This window comes from Pseudopipra pipra, chromosome 4 (assembly GCF_036250125.1).
Source record: "Pseudopipra pipra isolate bDixPip1 chromosome 4, bDixPip1.hap1, whole genome shotgun sequence".
Lineage (NCBI taxonomy): Eukaryota > Metazoa > Chordata > Aves > Passeriformes > Pipridae > Pseudopipra > Pseudopipra pipra.
Window position 1 is genome coordinate 52,308,627 of NC_087552.1, and position 23,463 is coordinate 52,332,089.

The 23,463-nt window shown below is 37.2% G+C and overlaps 1 protein-coding gene across 12 annotated transcripts in view; it reads right to left on the reverse strand.

The window, feature by feature from the left end:
- N4BP2 (NEDD4 binding protein 2) overlaps positions 1-23,463 on the reverse strand; it is a 41,781-nt gene that overhangs the window by 7,217 nt on the left and 11,101 nt on the right. For 4 of the 12 annotated variants that reach the window (XM_064652986.1, XM_064652984.1, XM_064652980.1 and 1 more), the window contains 14 exons: positions 22,918-23,019; positions 21,555-21,894; positions 18,589-19,816; positions 17,633-17,757; positions 16,359-16,447; positions 14,607-14,683; positions 12,666-12,821; positions 9,228-11,554; positions 7,730-7,815; positions 6,997-7,039; positions 5,884-6,128; positions 4,370-4,488; positions 1,431-1,566; positions 1,140-1,325 (listed from right to left, as the gene is read on the reverse strand). In XM_064652986.1, the coding sequence (XP_064509056.1) occupies positions 1,140-1,325; positions 1,431-1,566; positions 4,370-4,488; positions 5,884-6,128; positions 6,997-7,039; positions 7,730-7,815; positions 9,228-11,554; positions 12,666-12,821; positions 14,607-14,683; positions 16,359-16,447; positions 17,633-17,757; positions 18,589-19,816; positions 21,555-21,771 (5,034 nt within the window). In that variant the 5' untranslated portion in view covers positions 21,772-21,894; positions 22,918-23,019. Of the gene's footprint in view, positions 1-1,139; positions 1,326-1,429; positions 1,567-4,369; positions 4,489-5,883; positions 6,129-6,996; positions 7,040-7,729; positions 7,816-9,227; positions 11,555-12,665; positions 12,822-14,606; positions 14,684-16,358; positions 16,448-17,632; positions 17,758-18,588; positions 19,817-21,554; positions 21,895-21,993; positions 22,092-22,917; positions 23,020-23,463 lie in introns of those variants that run through there. The other 8 variants (XM_064652983.1, XM_064652982.1, XM_064652985.1 and 5 more) reach the window with 7 other exon arrangements.

The following is a 23,463-nucleotide window of genomic DNA, read 5'->3' on the forward strand; positions in this document are numbered from 1 at the left end:
TAGAACTTCTAAAAGCTTCAAGAATGTATGAATAAAGAACATAAGTTCATTATAAAGACTGATAATCAGTATTTTCTACATGCACAGTAACAATCTAAACATTCAGAGTTATACCATTTATGTGAGAGCTTTTTTAATAAGCAAATTCAAGTGATTTATTATTACATTTTTTTCTGTATAATGCAATTCATAGGTTAGAATTAAATGCCTCTATAATGTGAATTCTTACCAAATTTTTATATGCTATTAGATCAGGGAAAACCTGTTGCCTTTGAAGGCATTTGTAACAGAATTTTTAAGAGTGGTGTGAATAGAAGGGTCTCCTGTGAAGGCACTAAGTGTACAGGAACGTTGGTTACAAGAACAGTTGATAATTAAAATCAAGAATATGATCAACTGCAATGATCAGCAGTAATCAAACTGGTACATACAGAGAAATGTGGCTGAACAAGACCAGAGAGCCTGTGCTCCAAGGCCAGAGCACACAAGCCTAATCAGCAGCAGATCTACATGCCAAAACCAGATGAATTGTGAAAAGCCTGACATGCCACACCTCCTTTATCCCAACCCAAGACAGACTGTAGCCATAAAGACAGACAAAATGAAGAAGCAAAGACAGCAGGCAGCAATCTTGCCCAAGATTTATGGTGGATGAAGCAAGCGTGATTCTGTGGCAAAAGATTACATCTTAATACCTGTCTGACTCCTAAAAAGTACAAAAAACTAACAGTTCAGCACCAATTAAGAGGAACCCAAGAGACACAGAGGATTCAAAAATTGATGTTTGTTGCAGTACATGTCATACCCCAGTGAACCTGGCCAGATCGCATGGACACAAATTTTGGTGCTTACAAGTTTGTGGATGTGAGAGAGATCTAGGACAACAGAACATATGTGACTAAGCACTAAGTATCACCTTTCATGAGGTCTCACACTGAATTTGGTTACGTAGCTTCCTGTGCCAGTATCAATTCTATGAAAGGGAGTTTACTTGTGATTGTCCCTATAACAATTACACAGGGAACAGTAACTGAGCAAATGTGTCAACTCTAGTAGGCACAATGTTTTCCTTATCACTGCCAATTCAGTATTTAAGTACCTCCCTAAATTCAGACAAAAAGCACAATATTTAAGTTTACCTGATGTGCATAAAATGCTGCCACAGGCTTCATACCCATCCGATAGGCCTCCCCAGCCTTTTTCAAACATTCTTTTCTCTTTTGCTGGTGACAAAAAGCTTCTGCTCTTAAATCATCATATTGTGGATACTCAAAGTCTTGAAATATTTCACTCAAAGGATCATCCTCTTCCTTACATTTTTTTGCCTGTAGGAATTTGCAATGTTGAACGTAAGTATGCGTTGTAGGGTGTTTTCATTAACATACCTTTGGATATCCTTATAAGTTCTATTTAAAAAAAAATAAAAATACCTTCTTCTCCCGGTTTTTTGCACTGTAGGAAGTAACAATTTCATTTTGCTGAACATTTTCTTGAGCTATAACTGTTTTTACAGGATCTGCCTCCAGGACACAGTTCAGAAACTGTTCAGTTTGTTCTAAAGAGTAGCTGTAAAAGATAAGTAAAATCTGTGACCTCACTGTCAGAGACTGAAACAGTTAATGACTTACACATTCTAAGATCACCAAAAGACTTTTGCAAACTGAAAAGCAGCAGCTGCTCACCCAGCAAAGCCCACCCCTCCCTGAATACTGCCAAAGGACCTTCTGATCAGATAAGCGGGTGCCAGTGTCCCATATCCTGGGTGCAGATGCCGGTCTGAGGAAGGGAAGAGGCTGAGAAGAAGCAACTCCTGCAAAGCAGGAAAATCCCTTTTATCATGCCAATGTCCTCATCTAGCCTGGGCTATGCATCTCAAATGCTGGACCAGGACTGATGCTGGCACAATAGGCAGCTGCAGCTGTCTTCAGAGATGTCAGAGGCTCGTGGCATGGTCCCGTGACACTATCCATTCTAGAACTCCCCAACCCCAGGGAGGTACAAGGCATTCCCACCTGAGCTGGAAGTGTATAATAACTCATAACATCTTTGAGTTGTGGGGGGCGTTTCCCCCAACCCCAATAGACCAAGACCACCACTTCAACCAACAGACATGGAAGCTGCAACTACCAAGTTTCATTGCTGGACCCGGTGGGCAGTGACTATATACTTCTTTCCACCCTTATCCTTTCTTTCCCTTATGCATTTCCTTAAGTGTTACCTGTGGGGTAAAGTCACAGCCCCACAAATGAAGTTTGGAGGATTTGGAGTGTTGCAGAGTGTTGGGCCATTTCCCGTGAGAGCAGTGGAGCTATTAGTTCCCATGGACACAGCCTTGAGCTGTGTGGCTAAGTGCAGGTGCTGCGTTCCTGGATGTTGTTGTAAGAATGTTTGTGTTGTGTATGGGAAAGTAGAGGTGGGAGAACTGAATAAAAAAGCTGCCTGCTGCGTTGAGCCAGCAGACATCTCTTTGTCTCACCATCCTCGTGTGTGTCGTCTGTCCTTCTTCCCCCCTTCAAGCCGAGGCCCTTCGACGGATACCCAGCGACAGTTACCTTTATGCTTTATTGCTATAGATGTTATGCTTTAACAATGCTTTATTGACATAGATGCTTTAATACTGCTATGCTTTAATAGTGCTATTTTAATCTACAGATGCTTTAGTATTAACAATGCCATATTGCACAGATGCTCTAATATTGCCATGCTTTAACAGTGCTATATTGCTATGCTCTAATATTGCTTTACTGCTATTGATGCTTTAATATTAGTATGCTTTAATGGTACTATATTGCTATGCTTTAATGTTCCTATACTGCTGTATAGATGATAGCATACATACAGATGTTGTATTGCTGTAGAATGATAACACCCAACATGGCAACATACCTGTTTACCTTCGAAACAAAACTGTTCTAAAATAAACCCTACATATATATGTTTACAAACCCCGATTATTCAGTGTCCTTTCAGTCTAATCCATCTCAAGAGATTTATTCATACGCACCTGGGTTACCCTCCCATTTCTGGGGCGGGTCACAACACAAATATATAATAGGTGCTATATTTAACAAAAGGCATATTACAAACATATTGTTACAGAAATAGACTACATTGGAAATAAAGCACTGGAATGGAATATTCCACTGGAACAGAATATTCCACCTTATTGCAAAAAGGCTTGCAGACTTCCTGGCATTACTGGCGTCAACATACATGCAATCTTGGTTGACTGAATCGTAATTGAGGGGCACTTGAATATTAAAAGGCAAATGACATACTAAAGTAAATTGCATCCTACCTTGATCAAAGAGACATAAGTAAATGCTGCTTTTTGGGTTGGATAAGATACTTTATCTTAAATCTTCTCTGGTCAGGGTTAGATAATACATACTAATTTAAAACTAGCTCAGTTTTCTGAAATTCTTATGAAGGAAAATCCCTGTATTTTTACTCAAGCTTTGTTATTAAATTTAATTAAATAGTACATCAGTTGCCATCAGCTTTCTAATAAGCCCTCTTCTTTATTCTTGCTGTTCAGTAAGCTAACAAGAAAAAGAATGATCAAGAGTAAAGACAGATTTTGGGAAATGCAACACTATGAAGAGAATTTAGAATGTGAAAAACAAGAGATGGTGAAATGTATGAGCTGTAGAGATGGATGAAGGACATATTTTAAACAGGAAAGATTTTTATAACAACCTGGACAAGCAGAAAGACTGAGAGGTAGGCATGCAAACCCATGTGTAGAGACAGACACTCAAATGGCTGAGGATAAAAAAAAGACGTTTCTTTCCAAAAAAATTCAGTTCTCAGAAAAGTTCAGTTCTTGGATTTAAGAAAGTAGACATGTACCCCCAAAATATATTGCAAAAGAGAGAATGTCAGCAGGAAGAGATGGAGAGATGGCTCATTCCTTCAGAGCTGCTGTAGTAGCCAGGAAAGTACTCACAGCCAACATCAGGTGATGGTACTTTTCCTCTAGGGCAGATGACATTTTAACTTATTATTACCACACCCACTAATTTCTCCCACTTGATTTAAATCTCAGCTCTAGAGCAAATATGCAGTTACACTGACAATCAGCCAGTGGTCAATAGCCAGAGACATTCTTCTCCCAGTGAAAGAAACTGTCTGTTCTCCCCCTCCACAAAAAAAAAAAAAAAAAAAAAAAGTCTACACTAAGAGTTTTTATGCCCTTTTTGCCTTTAAGATCACCTAATTTTGCCTTTATTTAAATTACCAAAAAGTTGCTAGTTTGTAAAAAGCCATTTTTTAGCAGTATCTTAACTCTTAATATTTAAGACAGCAAATGTGCACTACAGAATGTTACTGAGTACCATTTTCACAAAAACCTGTAAAGATTTCTTACTTGTTGTCCCTGAAGATATCCATTAAGAAACTTTGATTAATAGTTGGAAACATCTCAAAAAGTTGCTTCTCCTTTAGTTTAGCAGCACAGTCTTTTCTAGCCGTAGAAGGAACACGATTCTACCCAGAAGACAAAAGAAAAATATTACAAGTTCTTGATTAGAAAAAAATATCATAACAGGGGAGCCAATCAACTTTACTGTTATTTGTTAAGATTCAAAAAAATATCTACTCAGTTGGTATGCACCCACAGCAATGACAACATGCCAGTATCAGCCTGCCACACTGATCAGCATAAGGAAGGACAGGTGAGTTCTATTATACACCACTGCAGTACTCTGCAATCATTTGAAATTATGCAGCTGGAGCTCCCTCATAACTTGGAAAAAGTAAAAGGAGGATTTTTTAGGAGGAACTTAGGTTTTGGAATTTATTCCCTACTAGTCTATCTAGTCCACTGCTAAGCTTGTGCAAAGTCCACTTCTCTTCTCTATACTGAGGGCCTGGGGTTGAAACAACATTTTATTATTAAGCAGCCTAAACAATTTTGGTTTGCTGTATCTGAAGCTGTACTGTAATATTCTTATTTGTGAAGTCATCTGAGAAGATGACATAGTTATAACTCAAAATAAATCAGACTCATCATTCCAATATTGATTTAAAAAAAATAAAATAAAAAAAGTGGTCAAAATAAAGCCAAGCTCCATGAATTCAAACTGAAAATAAAGCTGCAGACACGACACTTGTTTTTATCAGTAGGACACATACACACAGTTCAAAGAAAGAATCCACAAGCCATTTTTCAAAGTACAGGCTAATCCGTCCAACTTTCTATACCAGTTCAAAGCTCCTCTTTTTTAGGACAGCTGCTTATCAGAGACAATTACAAACTAAAACGCCTACTCTGAACACCAGCAGGGCAGCAGAGGGCAGTATTAGGCACAGGCCAACAGGCAGGGTATGGGAACTGTGTAGAAAATAAAGAACCAGTAAAGATCTATTAAAAATTTACTATGTTCTGACAGAGGGTACAGAAGCTTGTTTGAGATTAACCTCAAGTACTTATTTCAGTGTCTCATCTGCTAGAAGTGTTCTAGGTTCTCCTTACAAAACATTAAAATCAATTCAATACACTTTTAAACAAACAAGGCATGGAGCCAATTTAGAACTTTTTTTGATATTGCTGTCACAATCAAAAACATGGCAAATCACACTGATCTTTGCTTTTGGGTGAGCAATCAAAAAAGATTCAACCAAACAGAAATGCTAACCTATACAGTGAAATGCACCATGATCTGTTTGTGAAACAATCAAAATACTATATTCTAAATGAGACTATTTTTCAAACAGAACCATCTACCAAAAGCAAACTCCTGTATCACAGTAATCAACAATACTAATTGGCATAAATTCAAGCTGTAATCAGCAGCACAAATATGAGTCACCAAAAAGTCACATTCTGTTTTATTACTAGTAGTAAATCTAAACTGCATAAAAAACAGGTACTATCCATACCATGTCCTGTCTCTCCTGCATAGCTAGTTCTTCAGAAATTATTTGCCTGAGAGAAACTTTCTGAATCTGAGCATTCCAGTGATCCATAAAAGGAAAAACGTCTGATGTTGCTGTTTTTTTCATCTGTATGTCATTAGATGTGCCTGAAGCCCAGCTCATTTTTTTCTTCTGTATTTTACTGTCTGCATTCTGAGATAGCAGCATTTCTGAGTCATCTGTATCTATTTGCTGAATCAGAGTAGAACCTTCAAAAGCAATAAAGATGAGGTGACAAATAAAATACTTATTAGCTTATATACAAGCAATGCCAAAATAATTAAGACAAGTTTTTTAACCTAGACAGTTTGAGTTTTGTTAAAAGAAGATTATTAATGCTAAAACAGAAACCAACACATTGTTTTCACCTTCCTCACTTCCATTTTACAAAGACTGTCTGATCATCTTTATCTACTTTGTGAAACAAAAGCAAAACAATCATACTTCCTCACCAAATTTTCAAGTGTTAAGACATATCTTACAGCTGTAAACTACCTTGTAGATAACTTAAGTGTGTGTGTGGAGTTGTTTGCTTTTATAAGAGAATCTGGTTTTACACTTCTAAGAGTTAATGGCAACAGCTGAATGAAAACTGGGTTGCCAGAGATGTTAACACTTTTTGAATAAAGCATCCACCTTCCTGCTACAATCACCTTTGACAAGAACAAACATGTGAATGTTGCATTTCTGACCTCCCTCCCTCATCTGCAGAAATCTTACTCTGCTAGTAATTCTCTGACCACATCTTTTCTTGTCACAGATATTACAGAAGTCACCAAACAGCTGTCTGGTTCAGCCAGAGATTCTTTTTAAGTTGTCTGAATTACAGAAAATGATAGGCTCTTTGCTTGCATCTACCTGGTACTAGTGATTCTGCTTATAATCAACCTCTCTCCCCTCCCCCACACCTCCACAAGAGAAAGGTAAATGGATCCAAGGGCAATAAAGTTTAGCTTAATAAATGAATCCATCATTTTTCAGACAGAATATTTGCAACCTTACTTAAGTTTCAAAGAATTAAATATTTTTATAATGAGACCTAAGTATTTTTACAATTAAGAAAAATATACAACATACCTTCTGCAGACAACTTACATGATTCATCTCTCCTCTGACGCTTCTAAATAAAAATAGTAAAATCATTAGAGTTATAAGTTATAGATTTCACAGCAAAACTTCAAGTAAACTTTTAAGTTTCTAAGTAAGCCAGCTACAAAATAAGATCTCACAGTATTTCCCAAAGATTCAATATTTTAAAAGAAGTATATTTAAGAAAAGTAATTATGAAGTGGAATTTATAAGCTAGAACTATCTTTCTGAAAATACAGACTAGAGGAATATGCCCCACTGCTAAGACTTCATAACCTTAATTAAATAAAACAAACAAAAATTTTATCCCAAAACACTCAAAGTTTCATATAGCTATGAAGGAACACAGGTTGGAGAACTCATCTCAATTAATGCACATGGAGATGTTCTGTATACAGAATAATTAATAAAAGAATTCTTTTTACATGTCAAAAAAACAGTAATAAGTTTTGGCCAGTGGAATTTTTGATCAATTTGGAATGAAATTGTGCACTATCATCCTTCTTTTTTAAGAATCTCAGTTTCACGATGAGGTACTCGTGACATACCTTAAACTTTCAACAGCGTTGGTTGTTATGACATACTGATATACTCCACATATTTTAAATTACTGTTATATTTTATCATTGTCCTTACACATTTAGACCAAGAAATATGGAGATGAATGGTCTGATAAAGCACAAGTGTGCCATACCACATCACAAGCAAGAAATCTACTAACCAGAATAGATTCTTTCCATTTTTCATGAATCACTTTTGCCAAATTTAGATCAATGTGAACCACACAATCCTCAACAGTCAGTGATCCTTGTGGAACAAAGAAAATATATTCATTAAAGCATTCTACAAAACTTAGCAATTAAAGTACAATAGCCAGGACTTATAAATTCTAGTTCTGGAGATTCAGCATAAACTGTCAGGCTTGAATAAAACCTGCAACTGCCAAGTTCAACAACAACAAAAAAGCATTCCACAGAAATTGTTATCTGGTGTTCAAAAATTCAGAAAGGGTAGGAAAAAAGCAAGTTAACTTTAATTGTATATTGTTGAAATGTGACTACCTGAACAATGGTGTTTTTTCCTTTTTTCCATTTTTCTAGCAAAACCTTCTTTTACAAAGCCATTGTTAATTTACAACAGTTTCATTCGTGAAACTGTGACTCCCCCTATTCCACTGCAATCCACATGGCAACTGCTCTTCTGTGCCACAATATACCCACCACAGCCCAACATCAGTCACATCCCTTCTTTCAAACACACAAACTCAGAGAGTCAAATTCCAAATATCACCTCTAACTCTAAAGAAAATGGCAGGAATCGTCATGGTATCAAAATGATACATCTTTTCCCTAAAAGATCTTTTGGATACTGTTTCTCATCCTTTCAAAACTAAAAAAGCAAGAAGTACATATGTGTCAAATAAAAATGCAGGGCGTATTTCAGACACAATTGAACACTTTTCTGCTATAGGAAACAAACTTTTTCTTTTGATGAGGTAGGCATGGAAGGCAAAGAGGCCAGCAGTCAAACCCACCAATAAATCAGGTATCTGGGGTATCACATCAAGTAATCGTCAGGATAAAAGAGGATAAAAAAAAAGAAATAAAAAGGGGGGGGGGAAGAGAGAGAAAACCACCAAGCTGTATATTCCTTCTATTTTCTTCTCTTCCTTTTTCAATCAGTCTGTAACTTTTGAGATGCTTGTTCAAGCTGCTTGTGGCTTCCTTAATCATAATCTCCCAGCAACAGACTAGGCTGTTTTCATCTTTTAAGTACAGCCACACTTCATCTTCTCTCTAAACCATTTATCTTCTCCTTCCCCAACTTTACTGATGCCTAAAACTTTCTTTTTTCTTTTTTTCCTAATCAGCCACAATTTGCATATTCCTCATCATCTTAATATCTCTTCAGTTTGAATATAGGCTCAAAGGCCTGTTGTTCAAAATGCAAATAAGTCCATGTATTTTCCTAATATTTTAAAGTATGTACATGTACAAAATACAAAGGCAAACGGTAGCATTACTGCATTTATATTTTATGCCACGCTTAATTCAGTTCCATTTTTGGATAAACAATAGCAAACAGTATAATGAGGAATTATGCAAATCTAATCCCTAAAACTGAAGCATGAAGGAAAAAAAGCACAGGCAAATAAATAAAGGTTTTCTTACCTAAACCAAGGTTTTTTCATAAAAACACAGATATAATTATGCCCATACCTGCATCAATGCCAACAGGCCCAAATATCTCTTTCAGCTGGAGTGCCAATTCAGGAGGTAATGTTAGTTCTAGGCAATCTATACTGAAAGCTGCATGTGATGCTGGTACAGGGCTTTGTCTCTTGGCTTTAGCTGCAGACCAGCTTGGACTTTCAACTTCTTCTTTACCACATATCTCCTCAGAACTTTCCCAGGTTTCTTTATCCACTTCCATTTCTTTATCACTCCTAGAACTGACCAGAAGCACATGATCCATTTCCAGTAAAGAAGCAGTCACTTTGGAATTCTCTGCATTGCCTTCTGAAGGATTAATGTCACTTTCATTATTTAATCCACATTTCAAATTGGTAGAAGTTGTGTTAGGACCATGAGGCAAAGTCACGGGTGTAGAGAAGGCTGCATCGAGTTGTAAAAGTGATGGCTTATTTACGGTTTCTTCAACAAGACTCTCAGACTCCACAGACTGCTTTCCTGAAATGGATAGCTCAGTGACACCTGCTGCTGAGCTGTTTGTGTCGGTTCTAGGGGCTGCATCCATGGAATTTTTCAGTTCTTCTGTATCATTCAGTGAGGTAGCAGTGAATGAGTCAGGTACATCAGCATCTGTCACAGCTGCCTTGGCAGCCCTACTTTCTGCAACGCTGAGTGATGAGTTCTTACCTTCTGAAGCCTCAGGGATACCACCAGCCCCAATTACTTTCGCTGTTTGTTCGCCGTCTTTGAGATTCTCATCACAGTTTGCACCTGCCTTGAAATCAAGGTCTGCGACAACTGGCTCAGCTTCTCTTACCTGAAAGCATTCGGTATCAACAGCTTTGCATAACTTTTCTTCAGAGTCTAACAGCAAACCTGTGGCCCAGTCTATGTCTTTGTTACATCTTTCATAGAGATCTTTCAGAGCTTCAAATGAAACAGACTCAAAGAGCTTACACAGTGTATCCAGCTTTTCAGAGTCATCAATATTGGTAAGTTCACTTTCTTCTACAAACGTACTTTTATCATAAGTAACTCGATATGGTATTTTTTCCTGAGAATCTGAGGCATTATCAATGTGTTTGGGTTTGAAGCCATCTAGTCTGCCATGCAATACTTTGGTAGTGTCAGGAAAAAGCATTTTCTTTTCTAATCTCCACAGGAGAGCAAAGTCCTGTGATTCAGTCTGTGAATGGCTACTTTTTTGTCTACATAAGTACGTGTCCTGTTTCTCTTCTGTAGTGTTAAGGTTAGACAAGTGGTCCTCTTCTTTGGGATGGGGCGAACTGTTGTTTGTAAAAGTGAGGGCTAATCTGTGATGTTTCTTTGTTCTCTTATTTTGCTGGCTTTTTTCCTCACCTCCTGTTTCACTGGTTACTATTTCATCTTGGTGCATAGGAAAACTCTTTATATCTGGTTGCTCTGCAGTGCTCACAGGTGTCCCACAAAGCACATCTACAGTCTCAAGAGCATTTATGTCAATGTCACCTTCAGGATTTCTACCTTCATCAGACTGATTTGTCGTTTTCATTCTCCTTGACCTTTGTTGTCTCTGTTCTAATGAGGCTGAGATAGGCCAATGTCCTACCATTTGCAATTCCAGTGTAACTTTATCTGAACTAATAGAGGAGCAGCTAGAGGCTAGATTTTCTTTCTCATGTCCTCTCTCAACAGTGTATGTCTCAGGCAGGCCCACTTGCTCTTTACCAATCTCAGGATGCTGCTGACGTGGAGTTTCACTTTCCTTATCACTCTTCAGAGAAGATTTTTCTAGTCTTCTAGATCTTTTGACTCTCTGTCCCATTGTTTGTTCTACAGGCCAATCACCCAGGAAGTTTAGTAGTTCAGGTTTCCCTGATGTGTCAAAAGCTGAACTGCTTGGTTCCACTGTGTTACTAGTTTGTGTTGATTTTGGTTCCATAGATATGGAACCCGACTGTTGAACTGCAGTTTGAACATTGACAGTGTTGTTATCACCGTGTTCCTCAGCTCCTCCTGTATGCAAATTCACAGTCTCTTCAGCTGTGATCACATCAACATCATCTATTTCTGTTTCAGCATTTTTTTCTACTTTTTCTCCCTTTTCTTCTTTCTTCTCTGAGGGCAGCTCTTTTTCGATGCACTCTGATAAACAGACATCCAAGTCATCTTGAACAGCACTGTTCTCAGAATTGTGTTCCACTGAGTTATTTTTCATTTCTTTTTCCTCTTGCTGAAAACGTTCAGGATCACAGCTGCTTTCTAATATCAGAGAATTACGGGGAGAAGTTTTATCAACTTCAGCTAATTCAAGAGGCTCCACATCAAAAGCAAAAGGTGGTTCTTCCTTTGCATCAGAATGTGCCTCTGTCTTTCTGAAACACAAATTGGAATAAAAGATAAACTCATTTCAAACCTTCTTAAAGCATTTGTCTACTTTAACTCCAGTTAGAACTAGAGTGAGAGTTTAACTCTAGTTAGACCTCTAGTGAGAGGAAAACAAATTTACGACAACTTAGCCCTAACTTCAACGCTCCTCTACAAAAAAGGAGCTAAGGAAAGACCAACATTCCTTGGTAAGTATCCCCTTCTTACTACAGAACAGGACTAAGAACACTTTCTCAGGAGTCAATTTTCCCCCATTCCCAGCATTCAGTTATGTACTGAAACACCCTGCTGCCAGACATTTCCTCATTCAGATAGCAAATCCGGTAAATCTGGCAAATCTTTTATTTAATGATTGTTGTTCTCTCCTGATGCCTTAATGCTAAATAAAATCTAGAACTAGGAGAGAGCATGTGCCATTTCTTGTCAAACCATTCTTCACAGTCAACTACATTCCATTAATTATCAGTGCCAATTTCATTTCAAATATGTTAAGCATGCAAAACCCAAATGAAATAATAACTACAATAAAATCTGGGTTCCTCTGCATTATGATACACAGCATCATTCAGATTAGCCACTACAAAACAGTCACGTATACAACCAACATAAGTCCAGGCAAGTTCCAATTAAGTGTATTGAAGAGCAAATAGGTAACTCTGCATGAAGAATCCACCTTCTACCACAAAGATAACATCAACACTAACATACAGATCTAGAAGTAGTAATTTGCTCCTATTTGGGACTACACTCATCTAAAAAGCATTTTATAGATTTTAAGTGCTTCATATCTACAACATACATCCAACAGCATATTTCTATGATAAGTCAGTCAAAATTGGCTTCTTGAAAAGTAACACACAGCCATAATGGGAGGATTTCAAAAAGCATTGGAAAGTGACTAGATCCCTTGATTGCTCATTTCTAGAAATCCTGAAATTTTTAAAAATTAGGAAAACTATGTAGTGGGTTTTTTTTTTGTTATATAACTCTCTTTTTTAATGCATTCACTGTTCAACAGTATTATTCAGGTTCTGTTACTAAGAAGTCTGACTTTTTAGCTTTTTATTTGAGGCTACAAAACTAGTGAAAGAATCTAACCTATGGCTTTCCTCCTGAGAAGGATCTTCACTCCAACCAGCAGCTTCTGATTTGTCTGGAACTGAAGAATCCAATATTGATCTAACAGTAAGGCAGCGTTCATATCGTTCCAACATTCTTTTGATCTTTTCTTTAGATACACCATGAATGTTTCGCCTATGAATTAAAAAAAAGAAACATTTCAGATTTGTGTATTAGAATGACAGAAGAGAAAAAGTAAATAATAATTTCATAAATTTACAGCAAGATTAATCAAAGAATTCATGGGGCCAGAGGAAAAGCTGTGAAACAGCAATTCTTTCTGTATCAGTGCATTAAGGCATTCCAAACAGGGCATCTCAGACAAACTGCTGTTCCACTTGACTTCTCCACCCCACTTGGTGTCCCTGTACTGCAATGGGATATTTTGCATATTACTAAAATCTAGAACTTTGTCCATAATGCATCATCTTTAAATAAAGTTTCAGAAACATGGCATATCAGATCCTGACAGTGATGCAGGATACCAAACTAGATATGGAAGATTTCTGAATTCAGTCTTCTTTCTCTGGTTTTGCTAAACTATGAACTCCTTGAGCCTTGAGGAAAACCTATTCACCTATTATTTTGGACACGAGTTGGCTTGAAATTTTCACTAACTCTGTTAAACACCAACTGGCACTGTGTTCTGCAGCATTTCCACCTAGAACAAGTGAATCCTGCCAAGGATGGCAAAACAGAAACTGAAGATACAGGAGAAAAGGTTTAAGATCTATTTTAACAAAGAAACTGATCTTCCTTACCTCACTTAAAAAATGGCCAATCTTGAGCTAAGTATGCAAATTCAGATGACAACAGATATTATGAAATCACAAAATAACTTATGTTGAAAGGGATATCTGGAGGCCACATAATTCAATCTCCTACTCAGAAGACATACAGCTAGATCAGCTTGCCCACAGCTTTCTAATGTCCAATTTTGATATCCCAAATGACAAAGTCTACAAACTCTCTGGGCAAACTCTTTCAGTACATAACCAACTTCAAAGCAAGTTTTGGGTTATTTTTCTTTCATGTAATCAAAATTCCTGAAGTTTCAACTTGCTGATGTTTGTTTTGCCCTGTCCCTGCAGAGTTCTTCTTCGCCTTCTCTATAACCTCTCAAAAGGTAGCAGAAAACAACGTAATCCTTCCTTAATGTTCTCTTCTTAAAGCTGAATAAGCTACCCTTGCTCAGTTCAGCATCATCTTCAAATTTTCTATGAGTGCACTCTGTCCCAGAATCCAAGTCATTAAAAGGACATTAAATAGTTGCAGTCCTAGTATTCATCATAGGGGGACATCAGCCTTCACTCGGGACTTTGGACACTGATCATACCATTTAAACCTGGCATCCAGCCAATTTTATACTTATTATTAACTTACATAGGGATTATGTCTTGCTTATTTTGGCTCTAGGTAACAGAAGGTCCTGCTAAAGAAGAGGTAAAAGCAACAGTGGTGATGCACAGGGGTTTGCCCCTCTCAGGCCATGAGGTGCTGATTGCCCTAAACTCAGTGACAGCAGAAACCTTTCAATTAAGGCAACAGACCAGCTGGATGCAAAAACAGCCCCCACTGGACATCATTTTTCCGATCTCAGGAACCCAAAGGAAGAGTCACTGTACTTTAAACACAAAGAACTTGGAATAATGAAAACATCACATAATAGCTATTGCTAACAGTATCTTTTGTATGTAATTAAACTAAGGTGACAAAAAAATCTTTTAATACATAGAAAATCCCATAAAAGTTAATATTGTAGAAAAAGAATGTTAAAAAGCTACTTATTATTACCAAAATCTGGACTGGTATCTTGCTACTTCATTAGCCACTGTGCTAAGTGATACCTTTTTAAAAATAATAGTTTATAGACTGTAAAAGATATACTGTCTAATGTGGTATTTTCCTTTAAAGTCTTACCTTTCAAGTTCTTTTGGTTTAAACTTCCACCAAGTGTCTGGTTCTCGGAACATTACTTCGTATTTGAACTGCTGAGCCTGAATAAAACAGATATAAAAAAGAACAAGCCCCATCACCCATTTCTTATTTCTATGACAAAGCACATGATATGCATAGTCTCCTTTTCAAAGCTGTTTTTCGTATTTTTTGATACCTGTTAAATACTTGGAATAACACTTCCATTCAGTGTTTCACTTATGTTTATGTAAATGGAGATTTTTAAAAACATGGATATGCATCTCTTACTGTAAAATTAAATGTGTGCCATGAATTGCCTCCTCTGAGACAAGACTGCAGAACATCTCCTCTTTCCAGATACAGCATGCATATGTCTATGCAGCCTCTCCAAGACAGAGAAAAGCTCTCTGCTTACATTCAGAGCTGACCAGATCCGAACCAGCTCCAAAACAAGCAATTCAGTTACATTAACACAGCTATTGTGGATGACCTTCCTGCCATATGGGAAACTTGAGTGAGCTGCAAGTAAATGGTTCCTATATGGTCTATTCTCACCATGACAGAAAAGGAGCCTAAGTCTAATCAGGAGAAACACTGTGAATAGTACTGTGCTGTTTCTCCCCATTCCTGTTTTCAGAAAAAATTCTTGTCATCTTACCAAAGAACTTTTGTTGCACCTTTATTTCAGTATACAGCAAAATCAAGGACATAATTTACGAAAGAACTGCTAATCTGACAATTGTTAATAAATGCAAGGAAACATTTTATTAATAAAAACTATCTGTGTTAAGTCCCACTGTTCACTACTCCCTTACCATATACAGCATATGTAGAGTATCTGCTTAAAAGCTATCAATTCTATGTACTACATTCTCTGATGTCTTTCTATATCATGTAAAGAGAAATCACAGATCTACTTCCTAATATTTCTTCCAATATATTATTTCTGTTAATCACAACCAATTTCATAAAATAATGCAGTGCTATAAATACCAACCAAAACACTGAATGCCCAACAGCAAAATAAGAGCTAGAGTCTGAAAGTGCTGATGCCCATTTAGAAACTATTAAATGAAAAGGTGAGAAGGTCATAAAACTGGAGTATGAGAAACCTATAACAGAAGTTCACCAAGTTATTTAAATAATTAAATATAACTTTGGAACTTAAATGTAGATTGCATTAACTTAATAAACTAAAGCAGGTCACTTTCAGTCACTAAATAAAAGCACCACACTCCTACCATAAAATAGTGCAGGTGCATTATTTTGATTACATGGCTTCAGTAAAAAACATTAAGTAAATCTGCATAGCCTCAAGCAAGCTAGCAACATCTGATAACTCTAGACTTCCAACTGGTCAGCTGGTATCTGTCTCTATGTCATATTTAAGGTGAAATGGAGACTGAGTCTTCAAGTTTCACAGAGCATCAAATATCATTCTTACTGATTAATGTTGATTATCTTTTAAAGTAGATTCTAATGTTACTAATCATATGAAAGAGGAAAAAAAATTTATTTATTTTTGGCCTCAAGTACAAAGCACTTGGCTTTGCCTCTTGGAAGCCCAGTCAGGTCAATACTTAAATATGCACAGAACATGACACTGGGTAATATGATTCCATGTAACACGTTTTTTACTCCAAACTTCATTGTGGAATAGCACCTAGACTGAGAAAGACAATCCCCTATTAAAACAATGTTGTTGCTGTCCTGGTCAACAATCTCTTTTCACATTGGTCAAAGTGTAATACTAACCAAAGTAACATAAGGCTTCATCTCCCATGCTTGTATGTTTGTGTTGTCTATTATTATAGGAGTGATTCCCATTTCAAACGCTTCTTTGGCTGAAAAACACACGTACAAAAGAATGTGATACAGGTAATTTCATTATAATAGGGTGAACACATACATTTATACTAATTTTCTAAATTTGTTTTATTTTAAAGTAGATAATCCACAATGATTAACCACTGTGTGAAAAACTGTTGCCACAGCTTGATCTCTTCCAAGACCCTCTCTTTCAGAAATCCCCCCTCATACATAAAGCTACTGAGATATGGCATTATTCTTTTGAATTAAGGTAGGTATGATAATCAAGGAATGAAAATGCAGATGTAAAATGCACCAAAGATGACTAATCAATCAGTAAATTAAACTAAAAAAAACTACATGATCACCTTAAAGTGGACTTCATTGTTGCATACAAAATTCTTGGCTTTATAAGAGTCTTAAGATTAGCCCACTCTGTAAACTGTATAAAATACGAAAAATCAAATGAATGATTGTAATTTAAATACACAGTAATGAAATGTTTAGAATCACTAGCTTTGAGACACAGCATCATGTTTCTGTAGCTATGTTACAATGAGTCTGAACAATCACATTACTTGTTGAACCACATATTTCTATCAACCCATTTCTCCACTGGTAGAAATTTGACAGTAGAAAAGTGATCATGGTTCAAATTTAGCAAATGAAAGCTTTAAAAGAGTTGTTCTGTGGGGAGTTTAGCATAAGGCACTGTCAAAAAATAAACTGATTATGGAAAGGCGGAAAAAAAATTCTGTCTTGCTCTTGTAATTTAGTTTTAAATTTCCCAACAATTTAATGCTCAAGAGAAAAAAGGTAATGAAGAGCAGGAAAATATCTGTGTTACTTGTATCAACATCCTCATTACTTATGGCATATGCATATTATAATGGATCATCTCAGAAGAACTATTTCTGGGAGAGGGTATAGGTAACCACTCCAGCAAGGGGACACAAACCAAAATACACATCATGACAAAACTTGAGGATAAAATAATCTTGTGACAAAAACACAGGCATTTTTAGTTGCAAAACACACAATGAATGGATGACTTCTGAGTTTGTGCTCATACTATTTTCCCACACATATTAAAAAATACTTCTATGATGGGATAAATGCATGTCCTGTGATGCAGGCATTACAAGCCAGGCAGGTTTTTTTAAAGAGCACACAAGCACTGAACTGTAAATGAGCAAGCTCATCCCTAATTTACTTCTCACCTCGTTTCCTGTTCCAGTCATGCGCTTCCCCTAAGCAATTGGGATCATAATGGTATTGTCCATGTTTATTAAAGTAATCATCAGTACTAAGAATTATTCCACCTGGGTTATCCTCAAGGATATTCCTGTGAAAGATCAAGAAGTAAATAGCTTTTCCCCCTTCTTCTCCCAAGCCCTGATACTTGCTACCACACATACATTTTTTTTTAGTCTCTTGCACAAAATCAAGATTATTTGGAATGGAAGCAGCAAATTTAGGTGAGGGGAAAAAAAAATCACCCTCCAGGCAAACAGTCTATATTATAGGTCTATAATACTTTCTGTCCTTTTTCCAAAAGCTGAGGATTTATCTAAGGGAGAGAGCTCACAGAGGTTCCCTTCAAGTCTCATTTCAAAAAAAAAGAAGAGAGGTATTTTTCCATCTACATGAAATGACACACTTTCACACTGACAAATACACAGTCTTAATTGCACCAAATGTTTCAAGTGCCAGTCAAAGGAGTCTAAGATCAATCTAGGCTTTTGGAGAGTAAGAAAATAAATCAAAAATTCACCCCAAGAAGCCTCACCAATACTATTTATACAAAAGAATTCCCACAGTGGAAGGGGAATTTCTGCCTGTAAAGAGTTGGCACATTTCCACAGATGTTATTCGAAGGAAACACCTGAAATAAAGAGGGACTAGAAGAACATAGCAGATCCAACACTATGGCAATGGTACTCTGCTGACAAACTCCTTCATCCAGTGACAAGTTAAAGCTCACCCTTACTACTTCAGTTTCCACTAGAGGTCAAGGAGCTGCAAGTAACTCTTAGTCATCGCGCTGCATGTACTGTGGCATTTAGGGTATAACCATAAATATTTACAAACGTCAGAAAATTGTCTCTGCCTGTGCTAAATCCTGTAAACAATTAAGCGATTTTTTTTTTAGAAGCTCACAATATAAATGTTCTACCTTGCCAAATATGATTTTCCTGATCCTGGAACACCTCTGAGAAGAACAAGTACTTGACCTATAAGATGCATCTTTTTTCTCATCATGTGACAAACACGTGGTTGCTGTACTTGCGAGAGGTTCAATTTTGAGTTTCTATCTTGATTTCCCCATACCTTCAGAGAAGGGTTGCTATCCCAGGCATTTGAAACCACTGGGGAGGAAACAAAAAGTCCTTTTTCTGAAGTCCTACAGTCTGAACCAGGTCTCCACTGCCCTGGACTGGCAGCCACAGGAACTACAAAGCTGTGACTTCTACTGGATGGATAAAACACAGGAGCCATGAGATTCCAGCGTTGCTGTGATTGACCTGATGGTGTAGAAAAATTTAAGTTATAACCCTGCTGAGTTTGCTGAACATCTGCAGGTTTTTGTGTTTTCAAACTGGATGTTTCAAGAGAGACATATGCCTCTGGAAGAGAAGTGCTCTGGTAGCTGTTAAAGGCAGTCACTACCTCTTCGGGCTGTTCCAGGCACCTTGAATTAGGATCTCCAGTGACAGTTACTCCAAGTTCCAGAGGGCTTTGGGAGGACTCACCAGAAACAGGAGTGACACTACTTTGATCCAAAACAGTATCTTGTGTCTGATCAGAATTTTCAGATGATATTTCTCCATTTAATTGCTTGTACACTTCTGAAGCTACATCATGTTGAGCATGTATTTCCAACAAACCAGAATCTTCCATTATCTGTGTAAAAGTGCCTGATGCGGCCGGTGAGCTTGTCTGGATGCTCAGCTGACTCACTGGTGGCTGAGAACAGAAGTTTTCTAAAACCTCATTATTTGTCTCTGCTTGCTGTGGAAAAAATAGGACATTGCAAACTGAATCAGATTTTTCCCACTCGGAAAATTCAATTAAGCCATCGTGCTCCACAGGGTGCTTATGTACTATTTGGTCATTTGCAGAATTAGGTAATTCATCACTCAAGCTGTAACTCTGAAAGGTATTTTCTATTAAGGAATCCAGTTCTTCAGTCAGCTGCACATCAGATGACAGGACCTTTTCTATGGCTTCTCCGGGTTTACTTTGTTCTGCAGTACTTTCCACCATTCTTTCATTTGCAACAGATCTTTGCTGATTAACAAGAGCTAATGATGCTGCTGCTGAATCAAAACCCAAGGTTTTTGAAGATGCTACTCCTTTGGCATGGGTGGACAGCTCTAGAAGATGATCCATAGCATTTTCTACTGTTGAAAAAGGTAAAGAGAATAAAACATGGTCAATGAACAAACCCAATATGAGGTACATGCAATTTTTTTACTTAAAGAAGCATTTATCACCACTAAAGAAACAACCAAAAGACAGTTTACCAATTCATCTTTAAACACACCTTCTGCAACTCCCTTGATCTCATTAGAAGGCAGAACTTAATACAGACATACTGAAAAATAATAACCTAATAAGCGTAAAAATTACAAAGTTTAACTGGAAAAAATATCAGCACTGGATGTTTAAATGGATACTTATTTCTAAACTGTCTCATATAGGTGAAGTAGTGTAAAAATAACTGAAGAACTAATACTGAGGACGAAAGAGATAAAAGTCCATGAAATATGTTCATTATGGCCCAATTTAAAACGTCCTGAAAAATCCAGTATCTGCATTAATCTTTGTAAAGCCACTAAATAGGTTGCCAGTGATCAACAATATGAAAACCTGGCACAAGTACCATCTGAGCCCTAAGGCTAAGCTTCTGTTTTCCTGAAAGACAGTGCAGCAAGAAGTCTAAGTCCAGTTAAGTCCGACTCTTTCTCCATACACATTAAACAAAATCCCCATCATCCTTCCATCTTTTCAACTATATGGGAGCAACTTATTACTCATATGAAATTCTTTCCAACACTATCAATTCCACGTGTTTACTGAATTCTCCAATAAGTTTTATATAAATCTGTTATTTTGATAAAGGTGAATCTTATTAAATAAGAGTTCAAAGCATGAATTGGTAATTCCATCAAATTCAATTTTAAAAGGAACAACAACCATAATAGCACTCTCACTTTTTTATTCAGTTATAAACTGTACAATTTAGGCAACAAAAACAGCCCTTTTAATGGTTACCTAGCTTTCACATATATTAAAAAAATTGCCAAACTCTGCCTTCTTTCAAATATTCTTAGAAAAATCTCAGCTAATCACAACTGATCATAGGAATATGGATTGATTAAAATGCTCCATATATGACATTCTCCTGGCAAATAACTCTTCAGACGTCGCTATCCAGCATCTCATCCAGTATTTTCATTAAAAGCAAATGAACTTGCATATAGAAGAACTTTAAAACCACAAACAAATGGAAAGGACTGGGCATAAACATGAAAACAGTCTGCCAGGAGAGGTGGGTATGTAGCTTGACAGAATACAGGGAAAGAAACACAGTTAAAGCAAGGCTGCAGAGAATTAAACATGACAAACAGAATTTATCCTGCAAAAACTAATCCTCAGTGGAGATGACAAGATGACAGTGCAAAATAAAAGTAACACAAAAGCTCAGTTCAAGTATTAAAAGAAAAGCAGTTGTCAAGATCACACATGGCACAATATTAAAAAATTGTCATCTAGAATATAAAATATCCCTCCTGCAGAAACACTTTAGGCATCTTGCAGATATGCACAGAAAGTAACTGGAAAAAACAGATTCTTTTCACAACTCCACTACTGCCTGCTCTGTGTCACAGAACAATCCACTCTCAACTGTACCTCCATTTATGAAGCACACTGCTCCATTTACCAGCCTCACAGAAACGTCAAACTTGGAGAATCTTGCCTGGTTGTAAAATTTCAAAATATTATGACTCACCTACTCATTAAAAGCTAAACTCACAAATATGCTTGCAACACCCCCACCAACTTTCGTGGAGTCACCCTAGTTTAGAGCTGTCTGCATATAAAACAAAATTGTAATGCCAACTGTACATTATTTACCTTTAAAATCGCATTCAGACAGAACCATATAAACCACGCTAGGATCTAGGATAGAAAACATCTCTGACATGCTGTTGAAAAGCTCTTCCTTGTTGACATAATGCACTGCTTGAGACATTAAGTGTCTTGGGTCCCCTTGGGATACAGCAAGAGCAGTTCTGTCAGAATTGCCACTCTTCTGAGAAGGACTCCCACCAGTTTTCCTTCTCCGTGGCATTTTGTTTTCTAAAAATCAGCGTGCTTTTTGTTTTGGTTTGTTCACATGAGGCTGACAGCACCAGGCTCAAAAGTCACAAAAAAAGCTCTCATAACTGGGACAGACATAACAGAAACGGCAGACCTGGAATAAAAAGAGAAGAGAGAAATTTCAATAAAATACAGTCACATTGCCATGTCTCCTATTTAGATAGCTAAAAGATCAAAAAATACAAAAGCATACAGGCAAGCATTTTGTAGAAGTCTGCCTTTCTTCTTTTCTAATGGTTGAAAGCTAAAGAGTAGCCTTATTTTCCAATTAACTAGATATTGAATCTGCATCTGGAAGAGAGAATAAGTAAAACACAACTTAAAGGAAATCCAGAAGAGTAAAGTTTGCAATGCAAGGCAGTCAGTTCACAAATATTCTTCTGCTCCTGATGATCAGTTAACATATATTCTGTTAACATTCAGAAATTTTACTCCTCTTACAAAAGTACTGGAAAACCAAACAGACATCTTCAAATCTTCTAGAAGTCTTCATGACTTCCCTCCACCCACGATCTTTTAAGAGTAAACAGTTAGGGTTCTTCAACACTGAAGCACTGGCATAGGTTGCCCAGAGATGTTTTGGAGTCTCCAATCATGCAGATTCTCAAAACCTGACCAAACACAGCCCTGCTTGACCCAGGCTGCTTCAAGGCTCGGGCAACCTGCTTCAAGCGCCCCTGCTCGAACTGCTGGGATGAACCAGATGACACTCAGAAGTGCCTCAGCCTGTGTGAAGTTTATTTCATTATTAACATTGTTTATAAACCATAAAGCAAGAAGAGGCTTCTGTCCACCCTCCAGAGTTCTGCCATGAAGCCTTTGAATACATCTAGTTAAAACATTACGGTATCTATAACTGCAATTATTGCCTTAATCTTGTACAGAAAAGGAAACCGATTATTAATTGAAATACACACACAATGGCATGGTCTCCCTTTCTTTCTTTATATCAGCATCAAAGCTCTCTTGTGCTCTGGTGGTGGTCATAATAAACTATATTTTTTACTAATAATTATTCAGAAGACTAGCAAACCTTAGGAAGGCTCAGGATCTGAAGCTAATTACAGCAAAGAGTCACTGTTTATTGATAACAGTTATGGATTAGGCCATAAAATACCTGTTTGTAAAGACTATTTTGCCAGTGATGATCAATTCAACACACGCAGATAAATCAATGGCAGCACTTCCACATTCACTTAGTCCTTCCCTCCCTGGATCTCTGGCACAAATGAAACGCCAGATTAGTGGCAGATTCAGACAGCACATCTCCATTATTCTCTAACAATCTCTTCCAGCAACCAAGAGAAGTAACAGTTAGCAGAAGGTGGGCTGTTACATTCCGAAGTCACAGAAACTTAAGAAAGCAAAACAGACAACTCCAGAATCTACCACGTGTACACGGACCTTACACAGACAAATGAGACGGATGTCTGAAACAATGAAGAGGTCAAGAAGTCTGAAATGCACAAGGAAAACAATACACAGGAAAAGGAAGAAGCAGACTTCCAAAAATAAAGGAGAAACCACAGTGAAAAATGCTAGTTATCCAGACTGAGCTGGGACAATTGCAGCTGTTTTTTTCATCAAACATTTTTTCGTTCACTCTCTGATTAGTCATCCTTACACCATTCTTTACCATCATGAAAAAGTATTCAACAATCAA